The 16,081-nt window shown below is 46.0% G+C and overlaps 1 protein-coding gene across 1 annotated transcript in view; it reads left to right on the forward strand.

The window, feature by feature from the left end:
• The window catches only part of HUNK (hormonally up-regulated Neu-associated kinase), a 138,160-nt gene that overhangs the window by 49,652 nt on the left and 72,427 nt on the right, over positions 1-16,081 (forward strand). The window contains 1 exon segment of the mRNA XM_021070911.1: positions 1,002-1,294. Coding sequence (XP_020926570.1) covers positions 1,002-1,294 — 293 coding nt within the window.

Genomic DNA, 16,081 nt, shown 5'->3' on the forward strand with positions numbered 1-16,081 from the left:
TAGTTTTCTGAGGAACTTCCATACTGTCTTCCATCGTGGTGGTATCAGTTTACATTCCCACCAACAGTAAAGGAGCAAGTGGGATAGACAGGGAATTTGGGGTCGGTAGATGCAAACTGTTACATTTGGAATGGATAAGCAATGAGGCCCTGCTGTACAGTACAAGAAACTATATCCAGTCTCTTGGGATAGAACATGATGGAAGATAGTATGAGAAAAAGAATGTATGTGCATATATATGTATGCATGCCTGGTTCACTCTGCTGTACAGCAGAAATTGACACAACACTATATATCAACTCTAGTAAAAATTTAAACAGTAAAATAAAACATTAAAATGAAAGAAAGAAATACAGTCATGGGGGGGCCCCAACCTGGAGAGGGGAGGGGGCGGCCCACGAGGGAGGGGGAGAGACCCTTTGCTGGAGGACGTGGTGTTTCACCTCGTGGAGAACCAACTTTGACACTGACTTTTCTCTGAGCCTTCCACGCAGCCACTCAAGCTGACTTGAGTAAATTTCATCCTCTTCCGGATTAGTTGACTCTTTTGATCTTGGCTGATGTTACAGTTTTCTTTTTTTCCCTCCATGGTATTTTATTTACTTTTTTACTTTTTGGTCTTTTGTCCCTTTTTTAGAGCGGCACCCGCGGAATATGGAGGTTCCCAGGCTAGGGGTCGAATCGGAGCTGTTGCTGCTGGCCTACACCACAGGCACGTCAATGTGGGATGGAGCCATGTCTGTGACCTACACCACAGCTCACCGCACCACCGGGTCCTTAACCCACTGAGTGAGGCCTGGGATCGAACCCGCAACCTCATGGTTCCTAGTTGGATTCGTTCCCGCTGCGCCACGACAGGAACTCCTCAATGCTATTTTAGATAAGATTTTGCTCCTGGTGCACAGAAGCAGCTGTGTATTTTCCCAGGGTTTTGGGAACAGGCAGGGAATACACTGTGCCTGCAAGGTCTAACAACAGCTATATTCTTGGTGTCTCCTTAGGTGGCCATAAAAGTCATCGACAAGAAGCGAGCCAAAAAAGACACCTATGTCACCAAAAACCTTCGGCGAGAGGGGCAGATCCAGCAGATGATCCGCCACCCTAATATCACCCAGCTCCTCGATATCTTGGAGACGGAAAACAGCTACTACCTGGTCATGGAGTTGTGTCCTGGGGGCAACTTGATGCACAAGATATATGAGAAGAAGCGGCTGGAGGAATCGGAAGCTCGCAGATATATCAGGCAGCTCATCTCTGCAGTGGAGCACCTGCACCGGGCGGGGGTGGTCCACAGGTAAGGGCCACACCATGATGCTGGTCACTAACTCTGTGCTGAGTGGGTGGCACTGTGCTTCAGGGCACTCCAAGCAAGGCTGAATCATTGCAGCATGCTTTGCAATTCTGCATTTTTGTTCCATAGAATTGCTTCCTGAGTTGGGTTCATGCTCACGTTGGGGTAAAAGAGTGGTGTCTGAAGCCAGAGTTGCCTGGGTTTGCATCCTTGCTCTTTCCTCTAATGGTTGGGTGACCCTGGGCTAGTTACTTAACCACTCTGAACCTCAGTCTCTTCTTCTGTGAAATGGGAATAATCATGATTTGTATCCTGTGGCTGGTGTAAGGGGAAATGAGTTAATATACGGAAAGAGCTTGGGACAGTGTTTGGTACATAGGCAGGGACATCTTAAATGTTGGCTGCTCTTATTGTTATTATTTGCAAAGTAATGAGAATGGTTGCTCTGTTGTGACCCCAGCCACAGCAGTGACAATGCCACTAGGCCACCAGGGAACTCCTCAATAGTTGTTTGGTTCAGTGGAATTAAATCACGTTCGAATTGTGCACTTAAAAGTAGGGGATGGGAGTTCCCGTTGTGGCGCAGTGGTTAATGAATCTGACTAGGAACCATGAGGTTGCAGATTCGATCCCTGGCCTTGCTCAGTGGGTTAAGGATCTGGGCTCAGGGGGGCACTGTGGGGGGTCCTAGGCTCGTGGGGACACTGTGGGGGGGGTCCTGGGATCAGGGGGACACTGGGGGGCTTTGGGCTCAGGGGACACTCTGGGGGTCCTGGGCTAGGAGGGGCACTGTGGGGGTCTTCGGCTCATGGGGACACTGTGGGGGGGGGGGTCCTGGGCTCAGAGGGACCCTGAGGGGGTCATGGGCACAGGGCTTTCTGGGAGCCAGCCTTGGCCAGGCTCCATTCGACCAGATAATTTCCTCACTAAGGTGAGCAAACCACACCATGGACATATTTTTAGTCTCACATGTCCCGAAATCACGCTTCATGAGAACCCTCTGAGTCTAGATCATCAAGGAAGGGAACATTCAGAAATTTTAAGTGAATAACACTATTTTTGGCTCTTTCCAACAATACCATTGTGTAACCTGCCCTGTCAGAGCCCTGCCATTATTAGGGAAATGATGGTTGTAAGTGTGCCTGGTTCTGTCGTTGGTGATTAAGATGACAAAGGCAGAAACCTCACGAATGAATCAGCTTGGGTTACCCAGTCCGCTGGTCACGGCGGAAAATAGAACCGGGGGAAGAGCTTTCCGAGAGACTCAGCCTGTTATTACAAGGGTTTCGTGCTGTCAAAAATCAGATGCGCGCCCAGCATCCACGACAACCAAGGGGAAGCCAGCGAAGGCTATGCATTGCTCCCTGGTCCCTCCCGCAGGAAATTCTCAACAACCCTTTCAAAGTAATTTTAACAAAAATCCAATCCCTCTCAGCGCAATTACTGTCAGAATGTCAAAGGAATGAAATTTAATAACGTTTTGATAGCAGAGACGGTGCGCTTTTTCTTCCTCTGATCTCCAGCCTTCTATTTCCTTGGAAATACATTCATCAGCCAATAACCGCAAAGGCTCAGATCTTTGAACGTCAGGGAAGATTGGTAATATCGGTATCGCTTTGGAGGAGGTCTTGGTTTTCTTCTCTGGAGGTCATGTTTACCAGTGTCAGCCCACGTGGACACAGGTGTTTTGGTGGTTGAGACGTCACAGCAAAACATTTGTTTGGAAGATATTCATAGATGGCTTTCCCTGGAATGTCTTGACTTTCAAAGATTCTCTACTGCTCGTTTTTTTGTTTTTTTTGTTTTTTTCCTTCTTTTTAGCAGACGTAATCTAGCTCGCCGCTGGTGTCCTTTAGGCTGTAGCCTTTTCAGTGGTGGAGCATTTATTTTTCTCCTTTACGCTGCAGAGGTGGACTGAATTTCACAAATTATTGTGAGGTTTTTAAATGAATGAGATGGACTGAATTTCACAAATTATTGTGAGGTTTTTAAATGAATGAGAGAGTTTAGCTGGCATTTCAGAGATGTCCCAGACTCCCTAGCAGGAAGATTTCTGAGCAAACAGATTGGATCACCCAAAAGGATTTAGGGTGAATTTTGGTGGCTACATTGCACGACGTAAAGGGCTCTTGGTTATGTGTGTTGAGGATGTTTTAAGAAACAGGGTGCCTGGAGTTCCCACGGGCGCAGCGGGATGGGCGGAGTCTCTGCAGCACCCGGATGCAGGTTTGCTCCCCGGCCGGGCACAATGGGTTAAAGGATCCGGTGTTGGTGCAGCTGTGGCATAGGTCACAACTGTGTCTTGGATCTGATCCCTGGCCGGGGAACTCCATATGCCGTGGGGTGGCCAAAAAAGAAAAAAATTTCCTGATGACGCCGATTCTATACAGTCATGTCACCATCGACTTAATGCTTAGCAGAGCCCTCATTTCCTGTATAACTAAATCCAAATATTTAATTATCTACCCGGAACTATTTAAATATCATTTAAAAAAGCAGATCTTTAAAAGTCCTGTGACTATTACAAATAGAAGGGAAAAAGGGAATCTGAAAGCCTTATAGCAGATTTCCTCAGCTGGCAGAAAACTGCTTCTAAAACGGCCAAAGCTTGGGAGTTCCCATCCTGGCTCAGTGGTTAAGGAATCTGACTAGGAACCATGAGGTTGCGGGTTCAATCCCTGGCCTTGCTCAGTGGGTTAAGGATCCGGCGTTGCTGTGAGCTGTGGTGTAGGTCACAGACGTGGCTTGGATCCCGTGTTACGGTGGCTGGTGGCTACAGCTCCGATTGGACCTCTAGCCTGGGAACCTCCATATGCCGTGGGTGTGGCCCTAGAAAAGACCAAAAAAAGAAAAAAAGAAAAAGACATAAAACTGCCGAAGCTTTTGTGTCTTTTGCTACCAGAGTTGTTCATTTTTGCAAAGTTAGACTATGGTCTGAACTTCTTCATTATACCATTTTAGGATTGCCTGAGATACTTGGGTTTAAAACCTAGGGAGCATTTTTTTTTTTTCTTTTTTTTCCTTTCTCCTCTGGGCTCACCCAGCAGGGTGCCGAAATCTGATGATTTTCCTATTGTGCCAAGAGCGTTGACTCTTAATATCCATCATCAAGAATGTTGATTCTGCCAAGAGGCTAATTTGAGATTCATCGGTTCATTCAAAACAACAAAGTCCAATCAAACGATACAGACAAAACAGACCAGGGGAACACAATACTGCGGGCCCTAAGCAGGAAGAGACAAGCCATGGGGGCCCGCAGGACTAGGGGAGAGAGACAGGGGATCAAAGGGAACGGAGCCTGTGCTGGGTTGTGCCTCAGCCCAGCTGCTCCCAGAGCCGTGACCTTAGTCACTCGTCAGTATTGCAGAAGGGCCTTCTGCTCTTGGGAGGAATGCCGGTTGGGAGAGGGGACCTTTCTTTGTTCTCTTGCGACTGACAAGAAACAGGCACCACCTGCACTGGCGGGGTATTAAGCAGTTTTTTTTTTTTACTTTGAAGTTTCCTTGGAGAGGGGAGGGGAGTGAGACAGGAGTAACTTCTGCTCACATCCAGGGTCTGTTGGAGATCGCTGGGCCTGAGCACATATCTGGAGGCGCTGGTTTCATCAAAGATTTTTGTTGTTTAACTGGGTTTGAAAAGATGTGATGGGGAGTTCCCATTGCGGCTCATCGGGTTAAGAACCTGACTAGTATACATGAGGATGCAGGTTCGATCCCTGGCCTCGATCAGTGGGTTAAGGATCGGGTGGTACCTGAAGCTGTGGTGTAGGTCGCAGACACGGCTCGGATCCCGTGTTGCTGTGGCTGTGGCGTAGGCTGGCAGCTGCAGCTCCAATTAGACTCCTAGCCTGGGAATTTCCATATGCCACGGGTGTGGCCCTAAAAAAGATGGGAAATATGAGATTTTACAAAGGTCTAGCCCAGCAGCTTTGTGGATTGGGATGCTCAGGGGGCAGCCGGGTTATTTTAAAGCTAGACCGCCTGCACCGGCTTATGCCTGGTCCACCACTTAAGAGCTGCACTGGGCCAATCACTCAGGCTTTTGAGCCTTGCTTTCCAGAATGACACAATAGGGATAGGGGATTATCCACTTCATGTGGTTGTTGTGAGGATGAAATGAGTCAATTCATGTAAAGTGCTTAACACCGAGACCCTCAGTAAGTACTGAGTACGTGTGTGCTGCATCCGCCACCTCATCCTCTTATACTTAGAGACTGAGTTCCCTGCTGTTTGCGGCTCCTACTGCTCCTGCCGTCTTTCTGGCTGAATCACATTCACCCTTCAGCTCCCAGTTCCAAGCTCCCCTCCTCCAGGTGGTGAGGCCTCCTGGTCACAGACTCCCCAGCACCTTCCCACTTTGATTTCCAAACACTTTTCATAAGACAGCTTGCTGGTTTGATATCTGTCTTCTGCACAGGACACTGCCTAGCTCAGCGCCCAGCCCAGCACCACACAGCTCGACTCTGTTGGATGAATGAGGGGAAACTGAATGAATACAGCTGGTGTCAGAGTTAGCACCGGGGTGGAAACTATCTGGTAGCCAGTTCATGTTTTTTTCTGGAATATTCCATATTCTCCCTGGAATTTTTAGGGAGTTGCTTCATGTTTTTCTGTAAACATTTTTTCTTTAAGTTTATAATGGAGAATAGTTGATTTATAATGTTAGGGTAGTTTCTGGTGTACAGAAAAGGGATTTGGTTTTATATTTATATAACAATATAAATGCTATATATATACACACACACATACATATAAGTACTATATATCAATACTATATATTTATATTCTTTTGCAGAATCTTTACTTTTTTTTTAGTCTTTTTAGGGCCTCACCTGTGCCACATGGAAGTTCTCAGGCCAGGGGTCAAATAGGAGCTGTGGCTGCCAGCCTACACCATAGCCACAGTGATGCCAAATCCTTAACCCACTGAGAGAGGCCAGGGATAGAACCCATGTCGTCATGGATACTAGTCAGGTTTGTTACTGCTGCGCCACAGTGGGAACTCCCAGAATCTTTACTTTTATAGGTTATTACAAGATATTAAGGAGTTCCCGTCGTGGCACAATGGTTAACGAATCCAACTAGGAACCATGAGGTTGCGGGTTCGATCCCTGGCCTTGCTCAGTGGGTTAAGGATCCGGTGTTGCCGTGAGCTGTGGTGTAGGTGGCAGATGAGGCTTGGATCCCCCGTTGCTGTGGCTCTGGTGTAGGCCAGCGGCTATAGCTCCAATTCGACCCCTAGCCTGGGAACCTCCATAGGCTGCGGGAGCGGCCCAAGAAATGGCAAAGAGACAAAAAGACCAAAAAAAAAAAAAAAAAAAAAGATATTAAATTGAGTTCCTATGCTATACAGTAAGTTCTTGTTGATTATCTGTTTTACATATGATAGTGTGTATAGGTGAGAGTTTCTTCGTTGACCTCATACCAATTTATTTTTCAGGTCACAGTTTGCAGCGTGGCCTCCTTTTAGTAAACGAATTGCTCTTTCATTTTATAAACAGAAATTATTTCTGGAGCATTGGGGGAACTCAATAAAAGTTTCCTTTTGAGTAAATAAATCAAGTACACGATTACCAAATTATTCTTGTGGCTTACCCAGTTGCCCCTATTGTAAAGGAGTCAAAGATTAAAAAATCATTTGCTTTTAATACAGTGCTTTTGAAGATAAAACTTAACCAAAAACACCCCCCAACTCCCCCCCCCAAAAAAAACCCCTTCTTTTTCACTGCAAAAGGCCTATCGCTTTGGGGAGATATGTGCTTTTCTTGAATGCTTTATTCTTAGCTTATTACTAAAATCCGTCTCCTGGCCATGTTCACAGGCACAGCTTTCTCGCCCAGATCCCATCCTCTGTGAGTTTGGTTCTTCTCTCTGACCTTTCTTTCTTTCTTTCTTTCTTCTTCTTCTTCTTTTTTTTTTTTTTTGTCTTTTTGCCATTTCTAGACCCACTCCCGCGACACATGGAGGTTCCCAGGCTAGGGGTCCAATCAGAGCTGTAGCCGCTGGCCCACATCACAGCCACAGCAAAGCAGGATCCTTAACCCACTGAGCAAGGGCAGGGATCGAACCCGCAACCTCATGGTTCCTAGTCGGATTCGTTAACCACTGAGCCGTGATGGGAACTCCTCTCTGACCTTTCATTTGACACCTAACCCCGCCCAATACTATTTGCTTATCAGCCATTGAATCATCTATTTTAAGTCTTTTCTGGAGCCTCCCCCTTCACTTTGTCTTAGCCTCACTGCACCAGCCTCTCGCCTTTCACCTGTTAGTGGTTGTTCACCTGGGAATGGCTCATTTTCTCATTTCCACCTTCGAATGCCCTTGCCAGGAGCTCCTCTTACGATGCCATTTTCCAGAGAAGAATCAGAAGCTCAGAGAGGGCTTTTCTTGTTTTTTTTTTTTTTTTTTTTGCTTTCTTGGGCTGCACTTGCGGTATATGGAGGTTCCCAGGCTAGGGGTCCAATCTGAGCTAGAGCTGCTGGACTACACCACAGCCACAGCAACGCCAGATCTGAGCCTCATCTGAGAACTACACCACAGCTCATGGCCATGCTGGATCCTTAACCCACTGAGCAAGGCCAGCCAGGGATCGAACCCGCAACCTCATGGTTCCTAGTCAGATTCGTTTACACTGCGCCACAAAGGGCACTCCCTCAGAGAGTTGATGTCACTGGCCCAAGGTGGGTCCCTGGATCAATGAGAGAGCACTGGTCTCCAGAGTCTGTCTTTCACCCCCTGGGCTGCCATGTGTGTCCAGGTTTTGCTCAGCTCCTCCACACTGGGCCCCCACTAGGTCTTCAGCGGCTCTCCCAAGGCTCCCTTGGGCCCCCTCTCTTCTCCCTGGAATTCTGGCAGCTTCTGTTTTATGCCACTCAGCTCCTCACTTTCATCTTGGGTCTCAGCCCTGAGTGGCCCCTGCAGGCTCTCTCTGGAGGGACTGCCCCTCAGTTTGGGCCTGGGGTTTGTTGGAGACCTGACTTTCAACCCTCACTGCATGGCCTGGTGAGGCCAACAGAGCAACTCTTCCTTCATTCCATCCCGGTATTCTGGAAAAAAGTGTGTGCGCACATGAGCACACTCCCCCACCCCCACCCCCGTCTGCCTCTGCTGGGGGGGGGGGGGGTCTGAGCAGCTGCTGCTTCTCCCCTCCCCCATGGCAACACCCGGACCCTGTGTTTGTTATGGCAACAGGTCCTCCCCTCCACCCCTAGGTCTGGGAGGGCAGAATTCCCTGTGGCCTTTCTCCAAACCTTAGAGATTACCATCTTTAAAGAAATGCAAGGAACCTTTGAGGGGGTGGGTGGGTGGGTGGAGGGGCAGGGCGCTTGGTAGCCTGTGGGTGAACCTTTAATTGTCAGCTGTGGCCTGTTGGAGCTTGCTTTTTTGAAGTAACCTAGAACAAAGGGCTAGTGATGAGGGCTCTCCCCTTGGGCCTTCTCTCAATCTCTAGAAAAATGCCTACCCACCTCCACTCCCCACCCCCAAAACAGTTAAAGACCAGGACCCAGTATTGGGTGTTGGGTCTGCCCCGGCGCCATGATGAACAGCACTGGCCATTTCTCCTGGACTGCCCAGGGACCTGAGAAGGGTCCAGAAGGCTCTGAGCCTGTAGTCTGGGTGGCCTCTTCTGAATTGGGCTCCCTCTTGATTTTTGCCAAAGGGCCACCCCACTGGCTACTTTGTTCCTGGCACATGGTTCCCACCCCATCCCCCAGCACCATCCTAGTCCCCGGATTCCCCCCCCCCCCCCATACACACGCCCCATCCTCTTTCTTGTTGTTCTGACTCCTTGACGAAGGCTCTGCGGCCAAGGAAGAGCTATAGCCTCTCCTCCCAGGCCCTGCTTGCTTTCCTTCTGTTTAGCTTTCTGTGGCAAGGTACAGCCCACCTCTAGGTTGCTGGCTACAGAGAGGAGCTTCTCACGCTGCAGGATGGGAGGAAAAGCCCTCCCCGTCTCTCTGCTCCTCACAGAGGGGTTAATCCCATCAAGGACTGTTAAGGTGAAAGGGAGCATCACGCCATCAGCAGTTGCAAACCAATCAGCTCTGAGGACTTTCCTCCCCATCCAACAGATCTGACACTTAACGCAGACAAATATTTTGCTTTCGGGGTGGAGTGAAACATCATGCTTTTCGCAGGGACCACGGGAAGGTTTTCTGGATAAATAGGGGGCCTGCCAGGAAATATGCATCTTTTTTTTTTCTTTTCTTTTTTTTTTTTTTAGCAATCAAAAGGATTAATTTTATTTACTTTTTAATTACTCAATACATTTTATTACATTTATAGCTGAACAACGATCATCACAACCAAATTTTATAACATTTCTATCCCAAACGCCCAGCGCACCCCCCACCCCCCAAACTGTCTCCTTTGGAAACTGTAAGTTTTTAAAAGTCTGTGAGTCAGTATCTGTTCTGCAAAGAAGTTCATTGTGTCCTTTTTTTAGATTCCACATGTAAGTGATAGCATATGATGTTGGTGTCCCACTGTCTGACTGACTTCACTCAGCATGATAATTTCTAAGTCCATCCATGTTACTGCAAATGCCGTTATTTCTTTCCTTTTAACGGCTGAGTAATATTCCACTGCATCTATGTACCACATCCTCTTGATCCACACCTCTGTGTCGATGGACATTTAGTTTGTTTCCATGTCTTGGCTATTGTATATATTGCTGCAATCAACATTGGAGTACATGCATCTTTTTGAGTCATGGTTTTCTCTGCATAGATGCCCAGGAGTGGGATTGCTGGATCAAATGGTAGTTCTATTTGTAGTGTTCTGAGGAATCTCCATACTGTTTTCCACAGTGGTTGCACCAAATTACATTCGCACCAACAGTGTAATAGGGTTCCCTTTCCTCCACACCCTCTCCAGCATTTATTGTTTGTAGACTTTTGGATGATGGCCATTCTGGCTGGTAGGAAATATGTATCTTTAAGGGACATTAATACGCGAACACTAAAGCCTGGTGAATAAATCCGTCCTTCTTTTAGTATTCAAGAAGGTATCTTCCAATTTCTGTCCTCTTGGGACTAATTGTGGCCTTTGGGGTCATTGTTGAGCGACTGGACAGAGGGTCCTGGTGGCCCACTGTGCTGAATGGACTCGATTCACTTCGGGTGGTAAGGGTGCTCCACAGTGAACCTCCTGAGTGAGGGGCTTGGTGGTTAGCCGTAGTATTCTTTTTTAAAAAAATTTATTCAATAAAAAAAGTAAATAATACTAGATTTTTACCTTAGAATATAATGTAATCATTAAATCGTGTTTACAGTAAATATTAAATACTCGTATTATCTTGCTAAGTGACATGAACTAGAATAAAAAATGTCCATATGGTATCATCACTACTTTGGAAAATCTCTATCTAAGACTAGAAAGAAACATACAATGATGATGACAGAGATTCCTTTGTCTTGGTTTTAATTAACTCCACAATAAATGTACGATCCAACAACAACAAAAATTTATTCATTTGGAGTTCCCGTTGTGGCGCAGTGGAAACAAATCTGACTAGGAACCGTGAGGTTGAGGGTTTGATCCTTGGCCTCACTCAGTGGGTTAAGGATCCGGTGTTGCCATGAGTTGTGGTGTAGGTCACAGACGCGGCTCGGATCTGGCATTGCTGTGGCACTGGCGTGGGCTGGCCGGCAGCAACAGCTCCGATTCAACCCCTAGCCTAGGAACCTCCATATGCCAAGCAGGTGCAGCCCTAAAAAAAAAGAAGACATACATACAAAAATTTATTCATTTGGCTGCACCTGCTGTGTTTGGAAATTCCTGGGCCAGGGATCAAACTTGTGCCACAGCAGTGACAATGCTGGACCCTTAACCACTAGGCTACCAGGAACACCTTAATTTTTTTAGTTAATTTTTCTTTTACATCTTCAAAAATTTTGTTGGCGTATAGTTGATTTACAAGGTAGTGTTAATTTCAAATGCACAGCAAAGTGATTCCGTTATATATATACATAATTCATTCTTTTTCAGATTCTTTCTCCATGAAAGTTATTACAGAGCGTTTGATACAGTTCCCTGTGCTATACAGTAGGTCCTAGTTGGTTGTCTATTTTATATTTAGTGGTGGCATCTGTTAATTCCAAACTCCTCTGATTTGTCCTTCCCTTCCACGTTTTCTCTTTGGTAACCATGAGTTTCTTTTGAAATCTGTGAGTCTGTTTCTGTTTTGTAACTAAGTTCATGTGTATCATTTAAAAATTTTTTTAGGGAGGTCCCTTTGTGGCTCAGTGGTTAACGAACCTGACTAGGAACCATGAGGTTGAGGGTTCGATCCCTGGCCTCTCGCTCAGTGGGTTAAGGATCTGGCATTGCTGTGAGCTGTGGTGTAGGTCGCAGACACAGCTCCGATCCCCTGTTGCTGTGGCTGTGGCGTAGCCTGGCAGCTGTAGCTCCGATGGGACTCCTAGCCTGGGAACTTCCATATACTGTGGGTGCAGCCCTAAAAAGAAAAAAAAAATTTTTTTATTTCTACATATAAGGGGGTATCATATGATATGTATAGCTTTCTCTGTCTGGTTTACTTCACTTAGTAAGAGAATCTCTAGTTACATCCATGTTGCTTCAAGCATAGCACTCCTTGTCCTGATCTCTTAGGGGCAAAAATCCCAGAGCTACTTAGAAAATTAATAGACTTTATTTTCTCAAGCGGTTTTAGGTTTACGGAGAAATTGTGCAGAACCTCAGAGTTCCCTCCTCTCTCCCACATTGCTTTCCTGATGATTAGTATCTTACGATAGTGTAGTATATCCGTTACAGTTGAAGCAATATTGATATATTTATTATTATTATTATTATTATTGCTTTTGAGGGCTGCACCCTTGCAATATGGAGGTTCCCAGACTAGGGGTTGAATAGGAGCTACAGCTGCCAGCCTGTGCCACAGCCACAACAATGCCATACCTGAGCCATGTCTGTGACTTACACCGCAGCTCACAGCAATGCCGGATCCTTAACCCACTGAGCGAGGCCAGGGATTGAACCCGCATCCTCATGGTTCCGAGTTGGATTTGTTTCTGCTGCGCCATGACAGGAACCCCTTGATATGTTCTTTTTAATTGACATGCATGGTTTACATTGGGGGGCTCATTAGGGTGCATAATACATGAGGATACTCTTGGTGTTGTACCTTCTATGTTTTGACGAATGCATGATGTCACGTAGCCACCGTTATGGTCTCACACAGAATAGCTTCACTACCCTGAAAAAATGTGCTCCACCTCTTTATTCCAGCCGTCCTCCTGCGACCTCTGGCCACCAGTAGCCTTCGACATTCCATAGTTTTATCTTTTTCAGAAGGTCATATGGTTGGAATCATACAGTATGCAGTGTTTTCAGACTGTCTTCTTTCATTTAAAAACAGGCATTTATGGTTCTTCCATGGGAGTTTGAGTCGTGGCTCAGTGGTACAGAACCCGACTAGCGTCCATGAAGATGCGGGTCCATTCCCTGGCCGCGTTCAGTGGGTTGAGGATCCGGCATTGCCATGAGCTGTGGTGTAGGTCGCAGGGGCAGCTTGGATCTGGGGTTGCTGTGGCTGTGGTGTCGGCTGGCAGCTACAGATCCGATTTGACCCCTAGCCTGGGAACTTCTGTGTGCCACAGGTGCGGCCCTACAAAAAGACCAAAAGAAAAGGTTCCATGGCTTGCATGACTTGATTGCTCATTTCTTGTTCTTCTTCTTCCTTTTTTTTTATTTTAAAATTTTTTAAATTTTTTGCTTTTTAGGGCCACACCCGCGGCATATGGAGGTTCCCAGGCTAGGGGTTGAATCGGAGCTACAGCTGCCAGCCACAGCAACGTGGGATCCGAGGCTCGTCTGCGACCTACACCACAGCTCACAGCAACGTCGGATCCCCAACCCACTGAGCGAGGTCAGGGATCGAAGCTGTGTCCTCGTGGATGCTAGTCAGATTCGTTTCCACTGAGCCACGACAGGAACTCCTTCTATCATTTCTTCTTATTGCTGAAAGATAATCCGTTGTCTGGATGTCCCACAGGTGTTTATCTAGTCAACTACTGAAGGAAATCTTGCTTGCTTCCAAGTTTTGACAATTACAAGTAAAGCTGCTGTAAACATTCGTGTCTATAAGTTGTTTTTTTTTTCAACTTTTACTTTTTTATTTATTTTTTTATTCAGAGCACAAACTCTGCCAAGTAAGCAGGAAAAAAACGTCTCCTCAGCAGTATTAATAACGCTTTGCTTTTTTTTTTTTTTTTTTTTTTTGCATTTTAGTGATTTTATTGCTGTCAGGATACTCATAATTTGGTCATCAAATTCAAACTATTCTTATATTCTGGGCCCTATTACCTTTTTGTTGTTGTTGTTATTTCTTTTGTGTGTGTGTGTTTTATTTTATTTTATTTTTCGTGTCCATGAGTTTTTACCTCATTTGGTCCAGTTTTACCTGGACTAAAACTTTTTTGGGGGCCACACCTGTGGCATATGCAAGTTTCTGGGCCAGGGATCGAACGCTGGCCACACCTGTAACCGGAGCCATAGCAGTGACAACACTGGATCCTCAATCCACTGAGCCAAACGGGAATGCCTAAAACTACCTTAAAAAACGTAATTTTAGAGCTTTTTTCCTAAAGAGTCAGAAGGAGTGTATTCTTCCCCGCCTAGATAAGTCTCCAAAGACAAAGCAGGAGGCAGAAATAAAGCTGAAAGAGGTTTTTATTTATTTATTTTTTGGTCTTTCTTTTTAGGGCTGAACTTGAGGCAAATGGAAGTTCCCAGGCTAAGGGCTGAACCGGAGCTACAGCTGCCGGTCTACACCACAGTCACAGCAACACCAGATGCCACTTGCATCTGTGACCTACACCACAGCTCACTGCAATGCGGCATCCTTAACCCACTGAGTGGGGCCAGGAATCGAACCCTCAACCTCATGGTTCCTGGTTGGATTCTTAACCTGTTGAGCCACAATGGGAACTTACTGAAAGAGGAATTATGTTCCCTTCACTCGGGTAGATTGAGCACACGGATCTGGGCAGAGACTGAAGTAACTACCTTTCCTTTAACTAGTCATGAAACCTTCAGCCAGTTAGATTGGTGATCGCTGGACTAGAAGCCTTGACAAGAGGGTTTGGGTAAACAGCCTGTTAACTAGGTCTCTTCTGAGCATTTTTCCTACTTCCTGGGGTGCGTTACTATGGGACATGATGAGTGAAAATAAAAACTGATTTCAGTTTTATCCTTTGGCCTAATAGTTACATTTTTATACTTTCTCCCCTGGTTTTATGACATTTTCCCAATTTAAAAGTGGGCATTCCCTCCCCCCCCCGCATTTTCTCTTATTTTTAGCCTTTCACTTATATCATTCTTCTAATTATTGAGGTTGCTGTCTAGGCTTTTGTGGCCCCAGAATGATCCAGCTTAGTTTTATTATTCTTGGCAATTATTTTCTTTTACCTCGCCTCTTGAAGCTGTTTTTCTCCGTAGCAGTTGTTCTGAACCAAATTTCTCCTTTAATGCCTTCGTGTGGCTTCCTTTCTTCCCAGGGAAAGAGGTTTAATTTTGCTGGAAACAAACTGTGGCCCTCCGTGAGATTAAAATAGTGCTGCTGCTTTATAATCAGTTTTCACAGAATCACAGTTTGGGCTGTTGCTGGCGCACTGGTTTGAGCCTGGGCTGGGAAGTACCGTATATGCTTGAATAGAAGGGTAAGGTTCTATTCTGTCCCCATCATCTTCAGGAGAGAGGAAGTGCCTTGCAGAGTGCCTGCAAAGTCTCTCCCAGTATTGGAGGCACAATCGCAATTACTTTATTTTCAACAGCACAGTACCATTTGACTTTGACCTGACTCACTGATGCCTTTGAGAACTCCAGAAGTTGCCTCCGGAAACCCATAGAGAGAAAGCCAAGGCCTTTTGCTTAGTTTTAAGAATAACTACTAAAGGGAGGTGGCTCAATGGTGAGGCCACTGTAAAACCAGTTCAGTGAGCAGATAAGTTATAGAGATTTTTAAATGGGTGCTTATTATTTAAATGGCTTGGGATGATATGCATCACACACAGATTTGACAGGTGCTTTATCTCAAGCATCTCTTCAACTTAAAGATCATGTTTGGGAGTTCCCATCGTGGCTCAGCAGAAACAAATCTGACTAGTATCCATGAGGATGCATGTTTGATCCCTGGCCCCACACAGTGGGTTAAGGATCTGGCATTGCTGTGAGCTGTGGTGTAGGGAGGCGACTACAGCTCCCATTCAACCCCTGGCCTGGGAACCTCCATAGGCCAGGGGGTGCACCCCTAAAAAGACAAAAAAAAAATCGAGTTCCACAGGAAACACTGGGCAATGTCATCCCGCTCCTACCTGCCACAAGTTTGAATGAAATTGTTTCATCAAATGTGAGGGTGTGGAAACAATAGTCCTAAAATTAATTATTTCTTTATTTTGACCATGCCCCAGGCATGTGGAAGTTCCTGGGCCAGAGACTGAACTCACCCCACAGCAGTAACCAGAGCTACGGCAGTGACAATGCCAGGTCCTTAACCTGCTGAGCCATCAGGGAACTCCTAAAATGAATTGTATTAATGTGACAGTATGTGCTCTTAAAGAGGATGATGCAGCTTCAGAGATAAATAGCATAAATAGTCACTCGATAATTTTATTGCATTTCTACAAATTGGATATTTATGTTTTCTAAAAGCCCTTTTGAGGCGCAGGATCTTCCTGTTGCGAAAGTGAGCTGGCTCATCTTATACTGGGGGGGGGTCACCCTGCATTTGGACATATTTTAAAGGCTGGCACAGTTTTTCAGCACT

Source organism: Sus scrofa, chromosome 13 (genome assembly GCF_000003025.6).
Source record: "Sus scrofa isolate TJ Tabasco breed Duroc chromosome 13, Sscrofa11.1, whole genome shotgun sequence".
Lineage (NCBI taxonomy): Eukaryota > Metazoa > Chordata > Mammalia > Artiodactyla > Suidae > Sus > Sus scrofa.